This window comes from Erpetoichthys calabaricus, chromosome 17 (assembly GCF_900747795.2).
Source record: "Erpetoichthys calabaricus chromosome 17, fErpCal1.3, whole genome shotgun sequence".
NCBI classification, from domain to species: Eukaryota; Metazoa; Chordata; class Cladistia; order Polypteriformes; family Polypteridae; genus Erpetoichthys; species Erpetoichthys calabaricus.
Genome location: NC_041410.2, coordinates 52384985 through 52405850, shown reverse-complemented (window position 1 = coordinate 52405850; position 20866 = coordinate 52384985). Strand labels below are relative to the sequence as shown.

The following is a 20866-nucleotide window of genomic DNA, read 5'->3' as shown; positions in this document are numbered from 1 at the left end:
TATAAAACACAGCAACACTCATAACAATGACAACACAATTACATTGACAATCATGTTACGTTATTTTTAAAATGTTTCCTTTTTTTTTCATAACCTCTTTAACACACTACTTCTCCGCTGCGAAGCGCGGGTATTTTGCTAGTATATATATATATATATATATATATAGATATAGAGATAGATATATATATATAGATATATAGATAGATATATATAGATAGATAGATATATATAGATAGATGGATAGATAGATAGATATATAGATATACTGTATATAGATATGTATGTCTATATATATATATATATATATATGTAGATATGTATATATATGTGTATATATACAGTATATGTAGTGTAGCAGATGTGGCGTTTGTCCACCTCTCGAACCCTCAGGTACCACTCTGATGACCAGGTGAATGTATAATAATTCTTCTTTTTATTATACAATAGTGCACCAAGCACTCTCCTCCCCACACTCATAAACACAATAAAGACTTCAATAACAACTACAATGATAACTCTCCTCCTCGCCCAGACACTTAGCCCACCTTCCTCCCAGCTCAGCTCAAATGTCTGGGCTTACCCATAGTCCTTTTATAGCTCCTGACCCGGAAGTGGTTCCAAGCACAACCCACAAGTCCATTTCCTTCCGGGTCAGGGCAAACAGTCCTCTTCTTCATCCCGGGAGCACGTCACTTCCTCCGGTCATGTGACTGAGACGCACTCCTGGGTTATAGGGCACGCAAGAGCCCACTAGCCCCCCTACAGCGACTCCCGGTGGCCCCCAAGGTATCCAGCAGGGCTGTGTGTACAAACTACAGAGTCCATGAGGCCCTGCTGGAAGTCGGGGCACCATCATGCTGTCCGGAGGGCTCCTCCTAGCGGCCTGGGGGTGGCGACCGGAGTCCATAGCCGGTCGTCCATCACAGTAGATATGTGTATATATATGTAGATATGTAAATATGTATATGTATATATATATTTGTCTGTATGTGTATACAGTAATCCCTCCTCCATCGCGGGGGTTGTGTTCCAGAGCCACCCGCGAAATAAGAAAATCCGCGAAGTAGAAACCATATGTTTATATGGTTATTTTTATATTGTCATGCTTGGATCACAGATTTGCGCAGAAACACAGGAGGTTGTAGAGAGACAGGAACGTTATTCAAACACTGCAAACAAACATTTGTCTCTTTTTCAAAAGTTTAAACTGTGCTCCATGACAGGACAGAGATGACAGTTCTGTCTCACAATTAAAAGAATGCAAACATATCTTCCTCTTCAAAGGAAACAGAGAGGAAAGCAAACATATCAATAGGGCTGTTTGGCTTTTAAGTATGCGAAGCACCGCCGATACAAAGCTGTTGAAGGCGGCAGCTCACACCCCCTCCGTCAGGAGCAGGGGGAGAGAGAGAGAGAGAGAGAGACAGAGAAAAACAAAGTCAAAAATCAATACGTGCCCTTTGAGCTTTTAAGTATGCGAAGCACCGTGCAGCATGTCGCTTCACGAAGCAGCTGCACACAGAAGGTAGCAACGTGAAGATAATCTTTCAGCATTTTTAGATGAGCGTCCGTATCATCTAGGTGTGCGAACAGCCCCCCTGTTCACACCCCCTACGTCAGGATCAGAGTTAGTCAGTGCAAGAGAGAGAGAGAGAAAGTAAGTTGGGTAGCTTCTGAGCCATCTGCCAATAGCGTCCCTCGTATGAAATCATCTGGGCAAACCAACTGAGGAAGCATGTACCAGAAATTAAAAGACCCATTGTCCTCAGAAATCCGCGAACCAGCAAAAAATCCGCGATATATATTTAAATATGCTTACATATAAAATCCACGATAGAGTGAAGCCGCGAAAGGCAAAGCGCGATATAGCGAGGGATCACTGTATATATATATATATATATATATATATATATATATATATATATATATATATATGTGTGTGTATGTATGTATGTAGTGTGTATATATATATGTATGTGTATGTATGTATGTGTATATGTATATATGTATGTGTGTGTGTATGTATGTGTGTATATGTATGTGTATATATATATGTATCTATCTATCTATCTATCTATCTATCTATCTATCTATCTATCTATCTATCTATCTATCTATCTATCTATCTATCTATATGTATATATATGTGGATGTGTATATGTATATATATATATCTATATATGTATATATATATGTATATGTAGATATGTGTATATGTAGATGTAGATATGTATATATATATGTATATATGTATATATATTTTTACATAACCTCTTTAACACACTACTTCTCCGCTGCGAAGCGCGGGTATTTTGCTAGTATATCATCTGTCTCGCTTAAAACTGTCCAAAATGTTTCCAGGGCAAGATCCAACCTGCGAACGCTGCAACCAAGCTCCTGCCTCACTGGGTCACATGTTTTGGGCCTGCACCAAACTAACATCATTTTGGACCAAAATTTTTAAGTGCCTTTCAGACAGCCTCCTAACCCATTAACAGCTGTGTTCGGTGTTCTTCCAGACCGACTTGAAGTGGAGAAGGACAAGCAAACGGTGATTGCATTCACTACACTTTTGGCACGCAGACTTATTTTGTTAAATTGGAAGAATCCTAACTCTCCTCTGATAAGTCAGTGGGAAACCGATGTTTTATATTATTTGAAATTGGAAAAAATCAAATTCTCAGTTAGAGGATCTGTACAGAATTTTTTCAAAACCTGGCAGGATCTATTCAATATTATTTTAGAATAAGAGAAATAACTATTACCGCATTTATTTCCCTTCTCCGTTTTTTATTTACCTATATATATTTCTTCCTTCCTTTCTTTTGTTTATTGTTGCATTATTAAAAAGCCCTAAGCAATTCTCCTTTGGCTAAGCTCTCCTTCTCAGGGGTGGGGTTTGATTTGTCTTCAATTTTTTTTTGTTATAAATTGATCTATTTGTATGGAATGATTACAATAAAATTAATAAATAAAATTAAAAAAAAAAAATAAGACAGAGAAGTTTGTAGTTTTGCCAAAAGTTTTCAATAGGAGATTTTGAAAAAATTTTCAAAACTGTACAGTGCTATCTGTTCGAGATATCTTGATGAAAATTTGTTTCAACAAATGTCTTTGGAGCATAAATGTTTAAAATTTCAATAAAATTGGTCCATGGAGACTGAGTTGGTTCACGTAGACAGACAGACAGACAGAATTGGCTCTCGTGGAAGGTTCTTCTCACATTATATGCAAACGCATGTAACAAAAGACTATAGCTAAACAAACAATGAGGTCAGTTTGAGACAAAATCACTCTGTGATCATGAGTCGTTTAGGGCCTCTGTTATCCATCTAGGATTAGTGACCACTGGCGTGCAGGAAGATAATGGAAGCAAAAGAGCATGCAGCACTTACTAACCAGACATAGTATGCCATCCAAGTATTAAAACTAAAACCAACCCTAAGGACTGGTTGAGATGAGGCATATTCAGAGTGGCAACTGTAAGCTATACAGTAGTGGTAATTTCTATGATGTGCCATCTGTAATACCCTGGAATGGCACATTGCAGAGATACCTATACTAAACATCAAGCAATTAAGGCTGCAGCAAAAACAAAGGCAAATCTAAAAAGCAAACAATAGAAATATCAGATAACAGGAAAATGAAGCTAGAGGCATGCAGTATTAAAATCTGACACCAGTACAGAAGATCCTCTTTTGTGTCAGTAACCTGAAACCTTGAATGGATAGAACTGTGGGAAATTATGGTGTTGTTGATCCTCTTGGAGCAGAAATTGCAAACTACCAGTACACATTGCTTTCTGCATCTACTCAATTGGGATAATGAATTTATAGGGTCAGGCTGCTCATAAATAAATAAGAGATTTCCTGGTAACCCAGAAAACTCTTCCTTGTGTATCTCCTTTGTGCAAAAATACATTACACCATTAATTATTCATTTCTTTGACAGGCTCTTTGCGAATTTGCTATGGTAGGTATAATGTGATTATTTTGATGGATACACACTGTTGACAAAAAGAAATGCAACATTTTCATGAACAAGAAAGCTACAGATATACAGTAGCTTGTGTACTTTCACAGAAAGCTGTCATTTTGTTTTGGGCCATCAGACTAGCAAAACAACCTGTGCAACTTGACGGAAAAACAAAATTTATTGAGCATAGGGATGGTGCTATATTAATAAAATGTATTATTATTAGGCACACTCTTATGCAAAAGGTCAAAGCAGAACAATGTCTGATCAGGTCACCTCTATAAGGTCTTAATTCAAAGTATAGGTCACAACAAGACAAAAGCCACACTTAGCCAGCTTTCTGCATATTCCTCAACGCATCAAATGTCACCAGAGCAGCAAGTGAGAGGCCCTCTGTCACTTTGCAGGTAGGAATGTCATGTGCCAGTGTTGTCAGACAGTATGGATTAAGCCAATCCACTGTGTCCCAATTGCAGGACAGCATTCAGCACACTGTCAGGACAGATATCTGTTCAAGTTCTGGTCAGCCTCAAGTGACCAAACTAGAGCAGGACCACCATATCAAGCTGATCCATCTATGAGATTGTTTCAGGTCTGCAAGCTGTAATGCTGTGGAACCAGGATAGACAATGAAGGGAAATTCTCCACTCACGCTAGGATTAGAGCAAGGTGACCTGTAAAAGGATTCTTCTCACATCTGCTTGACGTCTGAACCTGCTGCAGGACAATGCCAGACCACACACAGCTGCTGCGGTCACAGCTGTCCTGAGGAATGCTGGTGTGCAGGTGGTGCCTTGTCCTGTCTTTATCCTGACCTTAACCCTGCAGTGTTTTGTTTCCACTATTGTCTTTTTTTCTTTTGTCTTGTTTTAGTGTTTTTTTATTATTAAAAAAATAATAATAATAATGCATATATATTTATATAGCACCTTTCCTATGTTCAAGGTGCTTATTTTATTTTAATATTATGTTCATGTATTTTTTGTAACTATGATGTAATTTTTATATTTTGGGCATTGCTGCATATAAACTGCATTCTTTGTTAAATCCAGCAGGGGGTGCATGCTCCCTGGGAATGTATTTGTCTAGAATTATAGTCATGCTTGTGACGGTACATCCCTCCCCTGTGACGTCACTGCTCCTGGGTACTCAATCTTTCTTGATAAGAAGCCCAGAGGAAAAGGCGTAAGTTTTTGGGTGGAATTTTTGGCTTTTCTTATTATTTATCAAATATCTCAGAGTTGTAAACTGGTCCTAACTGGCCCAAAAACCACAGAGTGATGCAAATTTAATCGTACTCTGTGGCAGAGGAGTAATAACATTTCATCAGTTTTCCATCCATCAGCAGGATTTAGGAGAGTTTGTGTGCTCTCCTAACTCACTAGAAGCTGCTAAAAATGGCATTCAGGCAGAGATTAGCACACACATTTGGAGAAAAGGGGAATATTTTGGAAATACTGGAACGCTGAACTTGTACAATAAATATTGATTTGACAGAGATGGAATATAGTCATAACAATTATTGTGATTACAGTATGTAATCACTCCATCAACAAGAAGAAACCATTGCCGAAATGAAAGTGTTGATACATTACATGTAAAATGCAGCTTTGCGATAGCAATGATTTAGGTATGTCACAACCAACTATTTCTTGAATTTTGTACCAAACTTTGAATACCCACACAATGCATAAGGTAATATTCAGATTTCAATATTTCCCCACCACTCCACATGAGGTCACATTAAAGTTGCATTCATGCAAATTGAACATAAAGATTATTGCCCAAACTGTGGGTGAGCATTAATATGTGAATCGCAAGTGATATCACAGGATCAACACGCCAGTGGTCATTGATGCAAACTGTACTGCAGTAGTCAGCATATTACCCTGAAGACAGGCGGGGCTGAATGGGTGGTTGACAGAGAAATGTCTCACAGGCATGCTAAGCTTTGCATTCCATGAACCACTGGAACATTCATATTACACTTTACAAGCCGTGGAAGGTTCAAGAAGACAGGTGAGGACTCCAAGGGTATTGGATAAATACAAGTGGAGCCTTGCAGAAGGTAAGTTGGGATTGTGGAGAGAGGGAGGGCACGGTACAGTAGAAGACAATCGAAAACCCCGGAAAACTGAATGCAACTTTAGAAACAGCACAAGAATAGTTGTGGCTACTTTCAGTATAACTGTTACAATATGTGGCTATAACAGCAGGAAAGTGATTGACAGTATGGTTGTGAATAATTTATTGTTAAATAAACATACATGTTATCATGATTTACTCTCATGCAGTGTGTGTATGTCTCTGTCTTTCCATATCGGTGTTTGTTAAATTATTGGTCATGATGTTGATGAGATGGCAACAATGATATGCAACTTAATACAATATCCTTTCTTGTTATATTTTCCTTCTTTTTCTTTATGATTTTGCTTATTATTATTATTATTATTATTATTATCAGCTTTGTGATGAAGCCTTAGCATTAGTATCAGAAAACTACCACAAGTCATCATGATTTCCAAGGAAACTGCAAAACATCATCATAGGCACCACGTTGCAGACTGGGGTTTCATAAAATTGTCAAGTCATTTTTTCTCAAACATGAACTCCTTCTCCTTGCTGGTAGTTGGTGTAGGATGCTTCACAACTACTTCTCATGTCCTACTCAAGGTTAGGAAAAAATCTTATCCTAGTCAGACTTTTCATGCAATTCCTAGGAATAATTCTGAGACACTTGATAAATACATAAATGGGGTATCATTCATCATCATGCATGCACATTAGTGGATTATTCTCCAAGCTCACTGGAGGTATGTACTACCACCCCAGGTCCTCTTCTATTTTCTCCACAGTACCAAGAACACATGCAGTAAGGGCATTTGACTCCACCCCTTCCAATCCGCCAGCTATATATCCTGTGGGCACCAGATGGGGGCGTCACTCTGTAAAAAGAGCACACCACAGGACTCAACTGGGTGAAATTGAGGCATTCCAATCCTAATGGCAGCTTTTGTGTTCTGGAGGCTTTTTGTTCCATCTTGCGCTGCAGAGTGCATTTTTTTTGTTCATTGTTTTCCTTTTGATTCAATGAGGACAACGGGGTTGGTGCCCCAACATTTCTCCTTTGCACTTGCAGTTCATCGTTCGACCGCACCATCTTTGTTTGGTTTGTTCACGTCCTATAAACTAACAACTAAGGAAGCCTGCAACTGATGATTCAGTAGAGTCTTCAACAATTGTATACTGTAACCACAAGGAGGTGCCACTGAGCTCCAACCTTCAGACACAATGTTACCTCACACAATTCCAGATTAAGATAAAATATTTTTTATTTTTCATCAACACTATTATAAGCAAAACACTCCAAACAAGTACATTTCTTCCTCCTTCTGCTTCCAGTTGAGTGTTCCCCGCTACCTCCCGATTCTGACTGGAGAAGTCTGGATGGCTTCCTTTGATGTAGGAAGTACTTCCGGTGACATAGTATTGAATAGGGGTCATGCAGAAGCAAATTGAAATAGGTGGTCTCTTCAGTATACTCTAGCAGCACCCAAGGACCATGACATGGCTGTCCTTCGGGACTATAATGTCCATGAATCCCTGCGGGCATCCACACTGGGTCCGCACCAGAGGACTGCACTGGGGGTGGAACTACTCTTGAGAAACAACCCCTCCCAGTCTCTCCATTAGTCCTTTACCCCAAATAGGATAATAATCAAGTCTCATCGCAGCCGGGTTATGCCTCCTTCCATGTTGTCCTTCTGTTATGGCCTCCCAGCCGGGCCAAGTTCCACCCTCCCATCTCAGTCAGGCAGCCAGTCCATTCACAATGGCACTTACAATGTTCATCTTCAGAAGAGTCAGGGGCTTGGTCTTAGACACAGACAGCAGGAGATGTCTTCCTTGTGCCAAAGGAAAGGCTTCAGTGAGTGAGTGACTGACCTATATGCTACTGTATTTTATACCCTTAGAACAGTTTTTGTATTCTGATTTAACCAATCAAAATAAGAACACCTGCTGAAATTAAAATATCTTTTATTAAAGCTTAAACAATGACATTAGCTTTATCCATTAGCCATTTTGTCCATCAGCACTATTTACACTTGTTAGTCCATTTAGCAGTCATTTTAGCCATCTGGTTGACAATCCATTAACCCAACTGACTTTTGACAAACAATTTTGGCTGACCACCTTTCCTTTTACTGTCTATGGATGCAATTAGCATGTCATTAGAGTAAAATGCAAGTTTGTATATAAACTGAACCTCAGTATACAGTAGGCTGATAGAAAATAGTGACATCTGGCTATTTCAACTTCTGGGCACGCTTTAGTTTCTTGAAAGAAAAGGTCCTTCAGCTTGTAGGATTGAAAGTCTTTATTTATTTATTACTGTAAGTCCCACATTCTTTTGTCTTCAGTGTGAAAAACACTGGCCCATAATATTCTATCTGAAGGCGATAAGAGGACCAGGGGCCTCATGTATAACGGCGTGCATAGAACTCACACTATAACATGGCTTAAGCACAAAAGCGGGAATGTGCGTACGCACAGAAAAATCCAGATGCAGGAATCTGTGCGTACGCAAACTTTCACGTTCTTCCACTACATAAATTCCGATCACCGTGAAAAGTAACGCACGTGCACGCGCCTTCTGTCCCACCCCAACTCCTCCCAGAATTATGCCTCTTTGAATGTGCAAATCGATATAAATAGCCTTCTGTGAAAAGACAATGGGAAAAGCACGGGGGAAAATATAAGAATTTCAGTGAATACCACGTGGAGGCAAAGGAAAAACGTACCATTTGTTGGTTTAAACAGTGGTATAATCAACAAAAGAAAGTTGATCGAGTGACATAGTGTCGGAGAAACTCGAAAGCTCAAGTTCACAAAGTCGCACAGTACCCGAAATAAAAAAGAAGTTGTCACATATCAAAGTCGGCGTGAAAAGGTGACTCGTAGCAGACAGTCTGAGTGTCATATGAAAGCTTATTAGGGTACAGAGAAAAAAAATAGGCACACAGTGGGAAAAAAGCACGAAATGTCAACTTTAATCTCGATATTTCCATCTTTAATCACGTAGTTTATTTTGTCATTAAAGTAGAACATCATAAACTTCATCTTAAAATCGTTTATTTTACTAGTTTCTCAAGTAGCACGTTAAATGCTTTGTTCTGTGTTTGATCTTCTATGTGCTCTGTGTGTGAATCACTACGTGCTTCCTTTCTTTCTCTTTCTCCGACAGGACACAGAATCCATTACATTCGTGATATTACAGCTCTCTGAATAATTAAAATACTGAGATGTATATGTGATATCTTTTTCATGATGATAGGAATGAAAGCATGTTATTAAACATGGGAACACGGTGGCACAGTGATTGTTCATATCTCACGCAAGAGGCTTGCTGTGCCATGCGCGACCTTCGATGAAATAATTTATTACAGAAGTACTGTCTCTTTCAAACGTACTAACCTCCAATTCCTGTCCTTACTTTTCTTTCTCCAAATACCCAATCGCCACACAATCAGTTCTGTAATAGATGTTAAGCCATCTGTAAGCTTAGAACGCAGATTCTTCAAAACTTTTAAGGAACATTGAAATATCTTCATAGTACATGTTTAATTATTCTATCCATCTATCCTTCCAGTGTCGCGTCAGCACCAGCAATAATACAGCGCAAGGCAGGAGCTATCCGTGAACTAGTTAGCGCTGCGGCACCGTGTCCTCACATGTTTAGTTATTAACAATACAGATTATTTAAATGAAGTAAATTGGCCCTAGTGTGTGCTTGGTGTGTGGGTGTGTTTGTGTGTGTCCTGCAGTGGGCTGGCACCCTGCCCGGGATTGGTTCCTGCCTTGTGCCCTGTGTTGGCTGGGATTGGTTCCAGCAGGCCCCCGTGACCCTGTGTTCGGATTCAGCGGGTTGGAAAATGGATGGATGGATGAAGTTAAAAGTTTATCTGTATACTATAAGCAACATATTTTACTGCATTTCATCTTAAAAATGATATTGTCATCATACGCACTTTATAAAGTGGCACAGGTTGTGCAATATTATAACTAGTGCAAGTTTACAGTGGGGTAATTGTACTTATAAGTACAAACAGTTCTACAAGGAGCACTTGATGGACTGTTTGAGTGCGTTTATAGTTCTTGGGATGAAACTGTTTTTGAAACGCGAGGTCCGTACAGGAAAGGCTTTGACGCATTTTGCCGTGGCTGAGGTAGTGTGTGTTTGAAACTGTATACTGATAATTCTCTTTCTGATCAGCTGCTGCTGTGATTCCCCACTCAGATACAGTGATAAAAATACTCCGAGTGGTGCAGTGAGAGTAATATGGAAAAAGATGATCTGCTGTGGCAACCCTTAACGGGAGCAGCTGAAAGAAGAAGAAGATGCAGTGAGCGTAACAACGCTAAAGCAGTTATGGTATTTGGAATACTATGGCTATTCCCTGGACCATTATATTGCTACAGGTTAATTACAATCAGATGCATTACACTAATAAACAATATGCAGTTAATTTCAGTGTATTTATAAAGCTGCGTCAGGAATGTGGGTCTAAGAAAGAAAGGGTAACCACACAGGAACAGTAGCACTGCTTTGACGCTGGGTGCCGCCAGTCTGCAAAACCGAGCAGAGAAATTGCGTATGCCAGGGTATGAGGTACTGTGGAAATGTGCGTGGCTTTATGCCAAGTTTAGGTTTTATACATCGTGATTTGAGCGTGGAAATGTTGCGTACGCTCCGTTTATACATGAGGCCCCATTAGATGAAATGTTTGTCAAACCAGAAATGTGTTGAACACGTAAAGTCCAAATCCTCAACAACAAAGGCTAATCATAAACCAGAAATCAAAGTCAAAGAGGTAAACAGTAGAATCGGAAACCAGAAAATAGAGAATATGTGTTTTGTTTGATAGAGATTTTATCGCAATCACTGATACTGAATGAATCTTTGCACTGGATTTAAGGGGTTTAACTAATATTGCAAGGTGTAGAGTCGTGCTATGAAACTTCCATGACAACTGTGAGACATATACCAGTAATGGGAATGATAACCTGGGGCGCCATGTATAAACGATGCGTACACACAAAAATGTTGCATACTCCCGTTTCCATGCTCACATCGTGATGTATAAAAACTAAACTTGGTGTAAAGCCATGCACATTTTCACACTGGCTGAATCCTTTGCATACACAAGTTCTCCGCTCAGTTTTGCAAACTGGCGGCACCCAGCGTCAAAGCAGTACTACTGTTCCTGTGTGGTTTCCCTTTAGTTTTTAGATTCACATCCCTGACGCGGCTTTATCAAATCCACTGAAATTAACCACATATCGTTTATTAATTTAAGGCATCTCATTATAATCAACCCGTAACCATATAATGGTGCACCAAATGGCCAAACTATTCTAAATACCATCACTGCTTCAGCGTTGTCACTGTCAGTGCACCGTTGAGTATTTAACCTACTGTATCTGAGTGTGGAATCACAGCTGTACAGCAGCTTATCGGAATATTAGTATATAGCATCTAGCACACGCTACCTCAGCCATGCACGCAATCTATTTGAACTGTTCCCATACACCAAACGCTTCAGAGTCTTTCCTGTAGGGACCTCATGGTTCAGAAACAGTTTCATCCCAAGTGCTCTAAACACACTCAATCAGTCCATCATTTGTTCCTGGTAGAACTATTTGTACTTATAAGTACAATCACCTTACTGTAAACATGCACTACAGTTATAATATTGCACAACCTGAGTCACTTTATAAAGCGTGTATTTACATATGATGACGACTGGCTTCTAAGTCGAATTAGATTTCCAAGCGCTATCTTCTTGGAGCTCTTGATATCATTTTTAAGATGAAATGCAGTAAAGCATGCTTATTATATTATACAGATAAGTTTTAAACTTCATTAAAATAATGTATATTGTTAATAATTAAACATGTGAGGACACGGTGGCGCAGCGCTAGCGACAACCTGGTGCCCCATTCAGAGATTGTTCCTGCCTCGCGCTGTATGCTTTCTGGGATTGGCGTGACCCTGGATGGATAGATGGATGGGATAATTAAACATGTACTACAAAGCTATTTCAATGTTTCATAAAAGTTTTGAAGAATCAGTGTTCTAAGCTTACAGATGGCTGGGCATCTATTACAGAGCTGATAGTGTGGCAATTGGTTACTTGGTGAAAGAAATGTAAGGACAGGAATTGGGGGTTAGTACGTTTGAGAGAGACAGTACTGCTGTAATAAATTATTTCTTCGAACGTCGCACACGGCGCAGCAAGCATCTTGTGGGAGGCAAGAACCATCTCTGGACGGGGCGCCAGCTCATCGCTAATACTGTGCCACCGTGTCCCCATGTTTAATACTTTAATTCCTATCATTATGTTAATGATATCAATTATACATCTTAATATTGTTCAGAGAGCTGTAATATTATGAATGTAATGTATTTTGTGTCCTGTTGACGGAAGAGAAAGCCGGTTTAAGAAGCACATAGAGCACATAAAAGAACACATACAAAACAAAGCATTTAAACTGCTACTTTAGTTACGATGGGATCTGAGAAACTAGTAAATTAAACGATTTTAAAATTAACTTTATGACGTTCTACTTTGATGACAAAATAAACTACGCGATTAAAGTGAAAATTTCAAGATTAAAGTTGACATTTGGACATTTTTTTCAACTCTGCCCCTTTTTTTTTCTTTTCTCTGTACCCTAATGCGCTTCCATATGACACACAGATGGTGGGCTACGACTCGCCTTTTCACGGTGACTTTGATATCTGACCACTTCTTATTTATTTCAGACACTTTGCGAATTTTTGAACTTGAACTTTCGAGTTTCTCCACCACTCTGTTACTCAATCAACTTCCTTTTGTTGTTTATATTACTGCTTAAACCAACAAATAGTACGTTTTTCCTTGCCTCCACTTGGTATTCGCTGAAATTCTTCTATTTCCCCCGTGCTTTTGGATTTATGCATCTGGATTTTTTTGTGCATACACACATTTCCACTTTTGTCCGTGCACCATGTTTTAGTGTGAATTCTATGTACGCTGTTATGCATGAGGCCCCTGGTGGTGCTGGATTGATAGACAAAATAATGCTGAGGGAATAATTGTGAATAATTAATCATTACAGTCAGGAAACCTCTAACCATGAAGAATCCACAGAGAAGGTGCCAGAGAAGATGCAGGCGAAATTCCCACATGTTATACGGTTCTGAAAAATATTTTAAGAGAAACAAAAAACATCATAAATTACAGTGAGAACATCACCCATCCAACTGTTGCAAGCAGTGCTCCTCAACCAAACACTGATGTAAGGATGTACAGTAACAGTAATGTTTGTATATGGGAAGAAGTTACGAGTATTTGATGATATCCTCGTTTGTTAACATAAACTTCTCTGTTGTAGTCGGTCTTGAATTCTGTATCGTGGAGTGTGTCTGGCATATCAATGAGCCAAATTATTATCCAGTAGCTCAACGGCTCTATATTCAGGCTTTCCTCACATCACTTTTGTTTCTGAAGCACCTCCTATGTTTGGCTTGACACTCAGGAAATGTTACAATGAAGTTCTTTTTTATGCCATCATGGTGTGTAGCTCTGTATTTTGCGATCATAAAGATCACATTGTTGTGAGGACAGAAGCACAGATCAGTTTGTGCAGGCATTTGTCTGTGTTCGCCATTGCTGTTTTTGATGGATATAAAATACCTTATATACTCACGTATAAGTCGGGTCTTGAAACCCGAAAAATTGATCATAAAATCAAACCCCGACTTATACGCCTATTCAAAATGCGACACTTATTTTTTTTTTTTTACATCTTCCTGCTTCCTCCAATCTCGCACCAGTTTCTCAGACACATCAAATTTTGTTGCAGTAGCGCATTTACCAATTTCTTTTGCCACTTCAACAACTTTTTTTTATTTATTTATTTTTTATTTTATTTTAATCATTCCGTACAAATAGATCATTTTTTACAAAAAATAGGATTGAAAACACATCAAACCCCATCCCTGAGAAGGAGAGCATGGCCAAAAGAGTAGTAGTTAAAGCTTGTACACGTACCTAAATTGTTGAGTTTGATAGGGCAATAAAGATAAATGGAGAAGAAAAAGAAATGCAGAGATAATTCTTATTATTGATATATTATTGATTAGATCCTGACAGGTTTTGATAAAGTTCTGTACAGATCCTCTAACTGAGAATTAGATTTTTTCCAATTTCAAATAATATAAAACATCGGTTTCCCACTGACTTATAAGAGGAGAGTTAGGATTCTTCCAATTTAACAAAATAAGTCTGCGTGCCAAAAGTGTAGTGAATGCAATCACAGTTTGTTTGTCCTCCACTTCAAATCCATCTGGAAGAACACCAAACACAGCTATTAATGGGTTACGAGGGATTGTGACACCAAGGCTGTGTGAAAGGCACTTAAAAATTTTGGTCCAAAATGATGTTAATTTGGTGCATGCCCAAAACATGTGACCCAGTGAGGCAGGATATTGGTTGCAGCGTTCACAGGTTGGATCTTGCCCTGGAAATATTTTGGACAGTTTTAAGCAAGACAGATATGCTCGATATATAATTCAACAACTTTTAATTTAAAGCCAGCTTCATATTTTCTTCTAATTGAATGCTCCATCATAGATAAGGGATGCTCTTACAATAAAGGTGTATGAGGGTATGAGATACAAAAAACACAAAACAGTGCAAACGTCGCTTCGGAATAGTTCGGGTATTACCGTGTGGTCACTTAGGCACAATACATAGAAAAAAAGGCAGTGTGCTCCGTGGTTACTCTCTCAGGTGGGCATCTGTACGAATGGTTTTCACGGAAAACCCTGAGTAGGATTTACGATGATACAATGCCCCGACATGTCACACTGATGTTGCAGCGATTTTCATCGGAGAAGATGGCGAACCCCCTGCTGAAAGGGATATTTGCATCTATCCCAGAGGCAACTCCTGTAAACAGATTTCCACGCTCAATATGAATTGCAATCCTATGGTTTACCCACTTTTATTCACTTATGGAGACATTGGCTGGCACAAAGATTTACAACATGTTCCTGATAAAAGAACCACCAACCGAATCAGGCTTACTCAATGCCAATTTTACTCGTACAGATTATCAATGAGGAATACATTTAGTATTTTGCACTCCAACGGCAAACTATTTCAACAGTACGTCGTAGATGCGTATGTTAAAACAAGATCTGCGCGGGGAACAATACAAAGGACTATCAGACACACTGCAAGCAAAGGCTGAAAATAACAATGTACGTGTAGGAAAAATGATCATATTACCATCCACATTTGCAGGAAGTCCAAGATACATGCAACAAAACTATCAGGATGCCATGGCCATAGTACGTAAATTCGGAAAGCCTGATTTATTTATCACATTCACATGTAATCCAGCTTTGCCGGAAATTCAACATGCACTGTCGGATACCCAAAGACCGGAGCACAGACCTTGATATTGTAGTACAAGTCTTTTGGATTAAGCTGCAGGAATTTCTTAGAGACATTCTACAACAACATCTTTTTGGGGTTGTTATCTCTTATATTTACGTAATCGAATTTCAGAAGCGCGGCCTTCCTCATGCCCACATGCTGTTTACTCTTCACAATAATTCTAAAACAAGAACCAAAGATGACATTGATAAATACGTCACTGCTGAACTCCCTAACCCTGACACTGACCGTAAGTTATTTGAAATTGTTACTAAATGCATGGTACATGGACCATGTGGTACAGCAGGTAACCTAACAGCATTGTGCATGAAGGATTCCCGAAAGATTACAAGGAACACACGCAAGAAAACATTAATGGGTACCCAATCTACTGCAGAAGAGAAGGGCCATCTGCACGTTTATAATTTATAATCAAGTTTATAATTGAGAATTGATGGATAGTTCCGTACAACCCTTGGTTGAGTAAAAAATTCAATGCACATATTAATATTATTATTGTCTAAGTTTGTTCATCTATAAAGTCCATCAAATGTCTCTCCAAATATGTTCACAAAGGTTACGATGCAGCTTCCGTTACCTTACAGCAAGAACATGCTAACAATGACTTGGTTCGTGATGAAATCACAACTTTCTTGGACGGAAGATATGTTAGTGCTCCAGAAGCTATGTGGCGTCTTAATGAGTACAGTATGTCAAACAAATCTCATACAATTATACGATTACCTGTCCATCTTCACAAACAACAAACTGTCCTGTTTCGTGAAGGTCTCGAAGAAGAAACCTTAAATCGAGAAGCAACGAGAAAAGCCATGCTAACAGCATGGTTTGACCTGAATAAGATGGATACTCATGCAAACTCACTCCACTATATAGACATTCCACACTATTATACTTTCGATTCCAAGGCTAGCGTGTGGAAGCGATGACTCCAAAAAAGTAACGCTATACAGTAGGTAGAATGCCAATTGTCTCTATTCAAGACTCTGAATGCTACTACCTACGCACCCTCTTAACTTGGTTTCCAGGAGATACTACTTTCCAGGAGCTTAGAACCATAAATGGAAACATTTGCAGCTCATTTAAAGCAGCATGTCAAGAGTTAGGTCTCCTTAACGATGACAAGATTTGGCATGACACTCTTTATGAAGCTACACAAACTAAGATGCCTGTACATATGAGACAACTCTTCGCTATCATTTGTGCCTTTGGGGAACCTGTCAACATCCCGGACCTATGGCAAATACATAAACTGGCAATTTGCGAAGACCTGTTTACTAAATATTCCACTGACACTGCCCCGATGTACACTCTCTCGGAAATTAATGAAATACTCAAGTGCTATGGTATGACTCTTCAACAATTTCATCTCCCAGTCACCAAATTCATCCCACCTTATACTCCAACCTGTGTTGACATTCTCCACAAACAAAAAGTAGCTTCAGATTACACACAACAACTCAACGACGATCAGCGAACAGTCGTACAAGTAGTACTGCAGGCAATATACAATCCACCTATTCATTTCAAGAAATGTTTCTTTCTCGACAGCCCCGCAGGAACAGGCAAGACCTTTGTATACAAAACCCTCATTCATTCTGTGAGAGGTAGAGGAGACGTGGCAATACCGGTTGCTTCAACTGGAATCGCAGCAACTTTGCTACCTGCCGGCCGTACTGCACATTCCGTGTTCAAAATACCTTTTCAAATCACACCAACATCAACCTGCAATGAGCAGCCAAATACCAACAATGCCAATAATATACTTGAAGCGAAAATTATCATCTGGGATGAAGCACCAATGACACATTGTTATGCATTTCAAGCTGTTGACAGACTACTGCGAGATCTCACTCAGCAAAATGCACCTTTCAGTAATAAAACCATTCTTCTCGGTGGAGATTTCCGCCAAATACTGCCTGTTATCTTCCGCGGTTCTCAAGCCCTCACCATTACTTCTTGCATCAACAAGCACAGGCTGTGGAACGAAATGAAGGTCCTAAAACTCACAAAAAATATGAGAGCTCTCGAAAGTGAAACTCAGTTTGTTCAATGGCTTCTTCAAGTTGGGCAAGGTAAAACTGGAGACACGGCAGAACTACCTTCTCAGTGTTTACCACAACAACAAGACCCAGTTGCTCAACTTTACGGTGATATTAATTTCTCGACTGTGACTGCCCAAGAACTTGCTGCAAGAGCAATACTGAGCATCACAAATGACGATTCTCTACATATTAACAACAAAGTTCTTAATCTTATAAAGTGTGAAAAAGTGACCTTCAAGAGTGTAGATACAGTGGTCAGTGACGATCCTAATGATCAACTAATGTACCCACAGGAGTTTTTACACACCCTCACATCAACTGGTATGCCTCCCCATATCCTTCATCTAATGGTAGGAGCCGTAGTTATGCTCCTCCGAAATATTATGCCATCAAAAGGTCTTTGCAACGGAACAAGACTCATCGTTACCCGAATGCATACACATATTATTGAGTGCAAACTGATCACTATCCAAAATTCTGAAACAATCTTCATTCCCAGAATCTTTCTCCTTCCTTCCGACACCAATCTCCCTTTTAAATTTAAACGCACACAATTCCCACTCAGACTTGCCTTCTCCATGACTATCAACAAGTCCCAAGGACAAACGTTTGCAAAGATTTGCGTTAATCTACAACAATCAGTCTTCAGCCACGGTCAGTTGTACGTGGCTTTTTCTAGGGTTAGATCTTTCGACTCATTATCTGTCATCTCCACCAAAACACCTATTCATAACTGCGTCTTTCAAGAAGTATTTCTTTCTTCTTGATTTCTCAATTCCTTTCTCACCCTTTTCCGTTCCTATTCTTACAACAACCAGCCTTCAGCCACGGTCAGTTGTACGTGGCTTTTTCTAGGGTTAGATCTTTCGACTCATTATTTGTCGTCTCCACCAAAACACCTATTCACAACTCCGTCTTTCAAGAAGTATTTCTTTCTTCTTGATTTCTCAATTCCTTTCTCATCGTTTTCCGTTCCTATTCTTACACCGCCATATGCTACGGCGGGCGTCGGCTAGTCAAGAATAATATTTTAACAAGTACCAAGATGGAAAGACTGAGACACACACTCTTACCGAGTGTAAAGCCCAGTAACGGCACATTTATTTAACAATAAATGATTCACCACCATACTTTCAGAAGAATCACCTTCCCAGTGTTACAGCCACAGAAAATGCCTCATAAAGTAACAGTCACTAAAACTTGCCATGGCCATTCTTGTGCTGTTTCTGAAGTTGCATTCACTGCATTCAGTGTTAAATTGTCTTCCAGATTTGCATTATGTGGCTGGTTATCTTTGTGATCCCCCTGTTATTTTCTGTGAGGTTCTATTTATCTAATGCTCCAGAAGTCTCCACCTGCCTTCTTGAACCTTTCTGGCGTGTAACACAAATATTCCAGGGGTCCTAGGAATGCAAAGCTCATCACACTTGTGTGACATTTCACTGTCAATCATCAATCCGCTTCTGTCTAACTTCAGGGTAATATTCTGGCTTCTCTAATGCAGTATGTATCCATGACCACCTGTGTGCTGTGTGCTGATACTGTGATATGGGTCACAATACACATACAGTATGTGTGTTCATCCACACTTGAGGTAATGATCTTTATGTGCGTGTTTTCAATCACACCAGAAACGCCAGGAAAAACAATAATTTGCATGATGCAGCTTAACATTACTTCATGTGGAGTAGTGAGGAGAATCATTGTGAGGGAATTTAAAGTTTTGTATAAATTTCAAGAAACAGTTGGTTATTATACACTGTTGCACTCGGACGGAGCTCATGCCCGGCCGGGACGCCCAGGAAGACAGGAGGAGGGCTCATTCCTGGTTGTATTGGGGGCCACGGGTACAGGGCTTGGAAGCCCAACCCTGTAGGGGCCCGTGGTCACCTCCAGGGGGCATCCCCCTGCCTAAAGGACCCTGGACCCCAGAACTTCTGCCACACCAGGAAGTGCTAGGGGGAAGAAGGGAGGGAACACCCGGAGTGCTTTCGGGAGGACAGCCGGCATTTCCGCCACACTGGGGCATGTCCGCGGGATTGCCGGTGCACACCTGGAACACATCCGGGTATGGATAAAAGGGGCCGCCTCCCTTCATTCGAGGCTGGAGTCAGGTGGAAGCAGGACAAGGTTCAAGAAAGAAAGAATGAGGCGGTCCGAAGAGGCAGAGTGGTTGGCCTGGACTTTGGGTAAGACTGGGGTTTGTGGCACTTGGACTTTGTAAATAGTATTGTAAATAAACGTATGTTGGGTGACATGAGTGTGTCTGCCTGTCTGTGTCCGAGCCAGTCTCCACAACACCCAAATCATTGATATTGCTAAACTACTGTAAGAGATGGCTAGCAGCATTACCCGGCAGGGACATCAAAGATGTGGAAGGATGGGGGAAGGCAGCTTCTTTATGGCACTGCTTCCTTGGGAACACCAGATGGCAGTCCACCTGGGTGCCATGGGTGCCGCCAAGGAGTTCTGCAAGGACTGGGGAGCCCTTCTTTGTGGTGCTCCATCCTTATCTGGAAATGCTCCAGAGCCAAGCCTTCAGGACACATGAAGTACTTGCAGGTATTACTTAAAAAGAGCTGCCTTCCAGAGTCGGGAGGAGGAGCACAACACGAGTTTCCAAGCTATGTTACTTTTTCTCAAAATGAAGTACTTTCCTAAATTAAGAAAATTGTTAAAATGCTATTACTCCTTGTACTAGGAGTAGGACCAAATTTGCATCACTCTTAGACTTTTGAGCCAGATAGCACCATGTTCCAAATCTGAGTTGATCTGGTCTCGTCTTTTTGTGCATGTTGTGGTCTGCATGCCCTTTCGCCATCTTCTGAGCTATTGATTCACAACACTGAGAGCATCTTGGAGATTAAATAACTCTCAACATCCACAGAAGTAACCTTCTACCTGCTAATAGCCAACAACATCACCTGACCCTTCTGCCTGAAAGAGATGACATCCATCAACAGCAGAGGCTCACTGGCTATATGCACCAGAGGTGTCAAGCAATGACAGGAAGGAAGGTTAAAGAGTCCGCTCTTGTTCATGTTCACAGTTGTTATTTTTCTGTTGCTTTGTTGCTCTGTGGTTTTGTTATTACTATTATTCCCATTTTTTATTGTTTTTTCAGCATTGAGGGTTGAAATTTCACTACAACTAGTGTTGTTTTCCTTTCTTTCATCAGTTTTACTGTAGATGACAGTGATGAAAAGATGATTACAGATGAGATATTTAGAATTTTCAGTTTGTTGTAATCTTTTGATTTTATTTGAAAGGACATTTTTGCTATAATCAAGAACTGTTGCTGAACCAATTAGTTTCAAGTATGTTTTTAGAGCAACG

General features: G+C 39.9%; 1 protein-coding gene and 1 pseudogene across 1 annotated transcript; both read left to right on the top strand.

Annotated features, from left to right (window-relative positions):
• Positions 1-15205: 15205 nt before the first annotated feature.
• LOC114667436 (uncharacterized) lies at positions 15206-16414 on the top strand (annotated as a pseudogene).
• Positions 16415-16446: 32 nt separating this feature from the next.
• Positions 16447-20660, top strand: LOC127526184 (ATP-dependent DNA helicase pif1-like). The gene is made up of 2 exons (XM_051920788.1): positions 16447-17772; positions 20655-20660. Exons 1-2 carry the CDS (start codon positions 16447-16449, stop codon positions 20658-20660), a joined length of 1332 nt encoding a protein of 443 aa, XP_051776748.1.
• Positions 20661-20866: the final 206 nt, after the last annotated feature.